The following is a 7,431-nucleotide window of genomic DNA, read 5'->3' as shown; positions in this document are numbered from 1 at the left end:
AATGGTAAAAATCACAACGCCAACTCCACGCTAGCAGAAGCCACAGTAGTGCGTTCAATGCACAACGTTTCAAAGTGTTCAAGACATATTTATTTATTTTTCGGCCACAGGTTACTATGCCGAGACCACGAATTAAGTGTTCCACAGCGTGTGGGCACATCTTAATTAATTAATTAATAAATAAACACCGCGTCACCGTAAAGAAAAGTTTCTGTTTTTTTCACCAAAATTCCCGCATCGTGTCATTTTCAAGGCTGAAAAAGAAAAAAAAGTGCTTCCAGTGTTTTGTAGCTTTCCTTAAAATAAATAAATAAATCAAAATAAATACATTAAAAAAATAAGAAAAAAGAAAGGACTTTTTAATCAGTCGGTGACCGAAATCGGGCGTGTTGTGAACGCACCACGATGTGCTGTTGCGTTTTCTGGCGCGCGGTAAAGGCGCGAAGTCTCCGTTGAACCCACGTTGTGCGTCTATACACGTGACAGAGGAACTTCTGGTGAGTGAAATCCAGTCGGGTGGTCTGATAATCTAATAAATCACACCGGGTGGTCTCCGGTCGGTGTTATCAGCCTCGCTGCCGTTGAACTTGGCCGTTTCAGCCTCTTCCTCCCGTCTTGCCCGCAGAGCGCTTCTCCTGATGGCAGACAAGCCGGTATGGGAGCACATCGGCACCGGATTCGTGCAGCACTACTACCAGCAGTTCGACTCAGACCGGGCGAAGCTCGCCGACCTCTATGTAAGCCGTGTTTGTGATGCTTTTACGGCTGTTTCTGAACTAAACCGTGCCGGGAAAGCTGTGGTGAGCGGGAACGCACGCTTTAAAGGGGAGCTCCACCCAAATTTTCAAAATTCTGAATAATTCCTCACACTCTCAAAATCCAAACAAAGTGGTGTGAGAATAAACTGAGTATTGTATGGAAGCTTCCTGAGTCAGATTTGGTGATGGGAACCAAAGATTGAGATCTCTTCCATGCCAGTGTAGCCGTTTTATGACTTTTTTAAAGTTCAGAATGACCAGAGATCCTTCATGTGTCTGAGCTCTTATGTGTGAAAGTCATTGCACCCTGTGTGCGCCTTCTTAAAAGTAATTTTTCGGCCAAGATCCTCTAGTCTATTCTCGGTTGTGTAGGTGGGGAGACGAAAGCGCTGTAGAAACTGGATTTAAACGTGAACAACTTTATTTCAAATGAATAAGATGGTGTTGAAGCCCTGTGAGAGTCCCGAAGGCCGATGTGGGATCTCCTCCCTGCGTCCGGGTTGGCTCCGGTTCATATATGGTGAATGACCGCGCCCACAAGACGATTAGACACACACACACACATCCATACATCCCACATGGAAACATCTGAGGCCCTCAACAGAACACACACACATGTGACAATATGAGTGTAAATACACCTCAATCTCAACACAAGACACTCATAAAACCATTGCCTGAGGGAGCTTTTAGAGGTGGACGTCTGGTTCCCATCACCTCCACTGTGAACGATTCTGACTGTAGAACTGAGCGTTTCACACCAAACCGCTCAGAACGGCTTCGTTTGCTTCATAATTATTTAATCACGCAGACATGGTGTCACACTGTTGGAGTTCCCTTCGGCGGAGGCCTGTGTCGTAGGTGGCCGTGCCACTAGATGCTCTTTCTGAGACGTTCGTTTCTCAAAAAATGACTTTAAGAGGTGTGATTTTCCGTCAGCTGTGTGGGCTAAATGGACTGTTCCCTCTGTTAGACGGATGCGTCCTGCCTGACGTGGGAAGGAGAAGGTTTTCAAGGGAAGAACGCCATCATGGGCAAACTGAGTGTGAGTAAACTTCAAGCCATGAGGTATACACAGAGTGGGCTGGGAGTAGGGCTGTCGCCGAACGTCAGGGGTGTCCCGTTTTATCCGTGAAGGGCTTTCCATTTCAGCCAGATGGGAGAATTCGTCACTCCAAAGAAAAACAAGTGTCTCCAAAATGCCAACTTTAAAGGAGAGACCAAAAACATCGTTTAATTCTGACGTGAGTGTATATGAAGAGATTTTATTCTAAGCCATTTTTAATCCGGTAATTGTGAAATGCTCACACGGTGTAAAGGACAGCTGAGGGGGCAGGCGTGGGCTGGAGGTCAGGGAACCAGCCCTGTGACCGGAAGGTCGCTGGTTCGATCCCCTCGGCTGACAGTCCATGACTGAGGTCTCCTTGAGCAAGACGCCTAACCCCCAATTGCTCCCCAGGCACCGTGGATAGGGCTGCCCACTGCTCTGGGCAAGTGTGCTCACAAGTGTTCACTAGTGTGCACTTATGTGGGTGTTTCACTGCACGGATGGGTTAAATGCGGAGGTCTAATTCCACAGTGTGCAGACACAGAGACAGATGGTTCAATTCTATTCAATTCGATGTGCTCATCTCACGCAGGAAGATAAACGTTGAAGAAGTTGAGACTTTCATGGTGAATCAGATGTCGAGTTTTAATAAAAGGGGGTGCCAAGCAATAAAAATGGGCTTAACTTGACAAGAACAAACCACACGCTGCCTTTCAAAGACTTGGTTAACAAAAGATAAATAATGAAATCTAAATGACTGAATAATCGCTCTGGCAAAAGGTGCGTATCACTGTTGTCGGAGCGAAACCTCGTATCTCCATTTCTGTGGGGTTTTTTTTTTTTTTTTTTCAGTTTTTGACATGACTTGAAAGTGCCTGTGGTCCTGTATATTGTTTGTGAATTTCATGATGAATGGACCAAGAGAAATGACCTAAAAGTACTTAGAAAGACGTCTGGTTCCATTGACTTACATCAACAGTAGAGTAGGTTTTTTCCTTCTCCTGTAAAGTTACCATTTTGGAGATGTGAGGTTTTGATCTACGATGTGAATACATATGATATGAAGGATAAGTGGCTGTATTGATATGCTCTTTTTATTTTATAATAATATGCGGTTTCTCTGTTCTCTTTCTGGTCCTCTTCAGCACTGACGAGATCCCGGACCTCGTTTTAGAACTCGGACCCCACCGAGGACGTTTTGGTGAAATACTCCCTCTTCTGCAGTGCTATTAAAACGTTATGAAGTCATTTTTGATTGTTTTTTGTTATTGAACATGGCATTTATTATAGTGTATATTTCAATTTGTCACCATTCAACTGATGCAGGAAGCCTCTCGAGTCAGCAGTGCAGTGATTTCTGCGGACTGGGCCGTTTTGCTTTCACAATGCACAAATTAATCGGCCCGCGAAACACAGACGAACCGTGCTGAGACCACCTTTGGTAGGTGGTGTGAGTTGAGCTCCTTTTTGGGGCCTTTCAATGTCGTCTGAGCCTGTTTGGCATGTTCACATAAGCACAGAGAACCACGACTCGGCGGCCTACTTTAGATACTGGAACGCAGCCAGTCTGGAGTCCCAGACTCGTCAACAGCTGGGGGTCCATGAAAACCAGGAACGATCCGCAGCTTTCCTTCCATTTCCGCTGGGTTTGTAGATTGTTTGTTTTGTGGGCCGGTTGATTTGTGCATGGTGAAAACAAAACGTCCCGCTTTACTGAAACCACTGCGCTGCAGACCTGAGAGCTTTACTGCTCAAGCTGAACAGTGACAAATGAAAATACACAGTATAATAAACATCACAATCCAAATTGACTGCATGAGCAACATTCACCACCGTTGAAGTTGGAGTATTTCCTAGGCCCGAGTTATAAAACGGCTGTGGTGTGAAGAAGAAGAGGTCCGAAATCTCATCAGTGCTGAAGAGGACCAGAAAGAGAACCGAGGGCCCCTTTAAAGTTCACCAAGGTCGTTTAGCAGTTCGTTTAAAAACCTGAGATGAGCCGAATCGCCCTCAGTCTCGACTGCCGGCTTTATGGCCTGGCTGCCTGAACGGCCGGAAGTCCATGAAAACCGGGAATGACGCCTTTCCTTCTGTTTCCACTTTTCAGAGCCTGCCCTTTCAGACAATTCAGCACAGCATCACTGCTCAGGACCATCACCCCACACCGGACAGCTGTGTCATGAGCATGGTCATGGGCCAGTTAAAGGTAATGGGTTTCTTCAGTCGTATCAAAGCAAAGTCCTTCATCATTAGACTTCAGGTAGCAGTGTGACAGTCTTGGTGTAGCTCGAGTTCCTGGCCAGCAGGTGGTGCTGTATGGCTTTTTTATTTCTTATTTCATTAATATTATTATTATTTTAGTGTGTTATTGATGGCAGGACTAAAAACTGCTTTCAGCTAACATATGAATTAATGCATGATGATGATGATGATGATGATGATAATGATATTGCAGTAAATAATCATAGTTAATCAAGTTAATACCTTCTGTTTCTTTGCAGGCCGATCAGGACCAAGTCATGGGCTTCCAGCAAGTCTTTTTGCTGAAGAATGTTGATAATAAATGGGTCTGCACTAATGATATGTTCCGATTAGCTCTTCACAATTTTGGAGCGTAGATTAAAGTAGGCACTTCCATAACAGCCAGTCAAAATAGATCTGTAATCCATAGCTGGGAACGTTTTGTATGTTATGCAGGTCTTACGTTTTCCCTGTAAACCTGAAGACTCAGAATTGTTTTGCACTTTTCCATGCCACAAATTCTTGACCTCTCCAGACGAAAGTGAAGAGCTCGAGCGTTCTACCCGGTAACTGTGTGCTTATGATGTGCATGTGTTTCAAATTAGCCTGAATCAAACAATAAATACTCGGGATGATTGATCAGTAAATCTGGCCATGTTTTATGATTATCTCACTCATATTGCAGAATAATTCATTCATAATTCATCGCTGTTGATAGAAAAGCAGTTCTAGCATCCTAAAGGGTTCTTCTGTTCTGCCTTTAATGGTTCTAAGGGGTGCTTCATAAATAGATGTACGTTCTTCTAAAGCACCAGTGGGTTGGTCTTCACTCCAGACCTGGATTAGGCCTGTTCACCCTGGGAGACCCTTCCAGCAGCGTACTGCTCCAGATGGCTTTGCTCTGAAGACCCCTACTCCACACAAGCCCTCTGCCATGACAAGACCCCGATCCAGGAAGGGTCTCGAATGTGCGTTTGTGTGGTTAGGACCCCCATGGACCCGCACAGAGCAGGTAGTATTTGGGTGGTGGATCATTCTCAATACTGCAGTGACGCTGGCGTGGTGGTGTGTGTGTTGCACTGGTGAGAGTGGATCAGACACAGCAGTGCTGCTGGAGTTTTTAAACACTGTGTCCACTCTCTGTCCACTCTATTAGACACTCCTACCTTGTCGGTCCACCTTGTAGATGTAAAGTCAAAGATGACAGCTCATCTGCTGCTGCACAGTTTGTGTTGGTCATCCTCTAGTCCTTCAGTGGTCACAGGGCGCTGCCCACAGGACGCTGCTGGCTGGATATTTTTGGTTGGTGGACTGTTCTCAGTCCAGCAGCGACACTGAGGTGTTTAACAACTCCAGCAGCGCTGCTGTGTCTGATCTACTCAGACCAGCACAACTCACACTAACACACAATCACCGTGTCAGTGCAGTGCTGAGAGTTTCTTATTAATATTTCTGCTGCAACACGGTCTCAAAGCCAAGGATGCTGTGTTTCTCATCTTTTACGTGACTAAAAACTGTCTGGTTTGGTAAAATGCTTAGAATGCAGCTGAGAAATCAAAGGACTTTACTGGTGTGTATTTCAAGACCCTCTGTGTCTCATCCTGCATGAAATGTGGGGAAGTGTGTTCTCATCAGGGGCTACAGCTGCAAGAAAAACTCCCTAAGAGCAAAAGGAAGAAACTTTTGAGAGGATTGAAGATTTTAAAAGGGAAATTCACGCTCCTTTGGTTGATCCCAGAGATCGAAACAATAACATGAGAGTAATGTAAAGAATAACAACTGAAAATGAAAAAAACTACACACTGCAGATTCATACTGGATTAAAATCTCTCCACAATTATTACAGTCAGACCGTAAAACTACACACTGCAGATTCATACTGGATTAAAATCACTCCACAATTATTACAGTCAGACTGTAAAACTACACACTGTAGATTCATACTGGATTAAAATCACTCCACAATTATTACAGTCAGACTGTAAAACTACACACTGCAGATTCATACTGGGTTAATTAGAACTGACGGAGTTCTAGTCACGGTGTTTATCACTAGGCTGTATAACAAAGATTATATAGACTCTATTTCCATTAGCCGAAGTGCGTATTCCTTTTTCCAGACTCATCTGTATTTCAGTTGTTCTTGCCTGTGAGGCCTGCAGGATGTGGGTGTCGTGTTTCTTCTCTTCCTCTTTTGTTTTCTGAACACATCGTGGCTAGATTGTCTCTCCCTTGAGAAGGTCATTGTGATCGAGATAAGAACTTGTTTGTGGCAATCTCCAGACTATCCAGGAACATGCGGCCAGGGGTTGTGGAACTGGGTGAAAGTGAATTTGTGGAGGTTATCTGAGAGGATTCAAGGCCTGGGCCTAAAGCAATAGTCCAGTAAAAGGCACAGATTCACACTTTTTAAACAGCATTTCTGTTACAACCCCGTATTTTGTCTAGGCTGCTGTGGGATCAGTAGTATGTGGCACTAAAGCACTGACCTGGTGATGACTGATTAAAAGCTGGGGGAACTGGTTAGTAGAGCTCTTAGAGCCAATTTATTAACAATCAACCACAATAAAATGCTGTGCTATGGTACCTAGCACCACACTGGAAGTGTCAAACTGTGGACGGCACCAGAGAAAAGAAAACAAAACCTGACCTAACCACGCTCGCCTACACTGAAACACGTGCTTAGCTAACCTAAAAGAAAGAACAAAAGCTAACTACTCTACACCTCCCTGGCCAGTGACCAAAAGCACACATGCCGATGCCCTCTGACCTCGGGAACCGGACAGAGTGCACATGGTGAGAGTTGACAGGTGTGCCTGTTTGAAACCCTGTGATACAAATAATCAGTCAATCTCTTGTAAAACTAGGTTAAAAATGTGCAGGCAAACAGCCACAAAATACCACAACTAAAGCCTTGTGAACCAAATTAAAAGAAGTGCTGGTAAAATACTTAAAACAAATACACAAAAACCTAAAATAAATACAAAAAACCTAAAATAAATAAACAAATGCCTAAAACACATATGCAAAAACATCAAACAAATAAACAAATGCCTAAAACAAATAAATGCCTAAAACCAATAAACAATTGCCTAAAAGAAATACACAAAAACCTAAAACAAATAAACAAATGCCTAAAACAAATAAATGCCTAAAAAAATAAACAATTGCCTAAAAGAAATACACAAAAACCTAAAACAAATAAACAAAAACCTAAAACAAATAAACAAATGACTAAAACAAATACACAAATACCTAAAACAAATAAACAAAAACCTAAAACAAATAAACAAATGACTAAAACAAATACACAAAAACCTAAAACAAATAAACTAATGACTAAAACAAATACACAAAAACCTAAAACAAATCAACGAAAACCTA

General features: G+C 43.3%; 1 protein-coding gene across 1 annotated transcript; it reads left to right on the top strand.

Annotated features, from left to right (window-relative positions):
* Positions 1–397: 397 nt before the first annotated feature.
* On the top strand, positions 398–4,694 carry nutf2l (nuclear transport factor 2, like). Its single transcript, XM_017681594.2, has 5 exons — positions 398–497; positions 626–737; positions 1,732–1,803; positions 3,914–4,012; positions 4,308–4,694. Exons 2-5 carry the CDS (start codon positions 639–641, stop codon positions 4,422–4,424), a joined length of 387 nt encoding a protein of 128 aa, XP_017537083.1. The 5' UTR covers positions 398–497; positions 626–638; the 3' UTR covers positions 4,425–4,694.
* Positions 4,695–7,431: the final 2,737 nt, after the last annotated feature.

The sequence above is a fragment of the Pygocentrus nattereri genome, chromosome 1, assembly GCF_015220715.1.
Source record: "Pygocentrus nattereri isolate fPygNat1 chromosome 1, fPygNat1.pri, whole genome shotgun sequence".
Classification (NCBI taxonomy): Eukaryota; Metazoa; Chordata; class Actinopteri; order Characiformes; family Serrasalmidae; genus Pygocentrus; species Pygocentrus nattereri.
The sequence above is the reverse complement of the archived record's forward strand: the minus strand, read 5'-3'. Positions and strand labels throughout refer to the sequence as shown.

Excerpts from the sequence above, each read along its gene's own strand:
- nutf2l (XM_017681594.2), top strand. The coding sequence starts at position 639 with ATGGCAGACAAGCCGGTATGGGAGCACATCGGCACCGGATTCGTGCAG. Across the intron at positions 738-1,731 it reads CGAAGCTCGCCGACCTCTAT|ACGGATGCGTCCTGCCTGAC; the intron begins GTAAGCCGTGTT and ends TCCCTCTGTTAG. Across the intron at positions 4,013-4,307 it reads TGGTCATGGGCCAGTTAAAG|GCCGATCAGGACCAAGTCAT; the intron begins GTAATGGGTTTC and ends GTTTCTTTGCAG.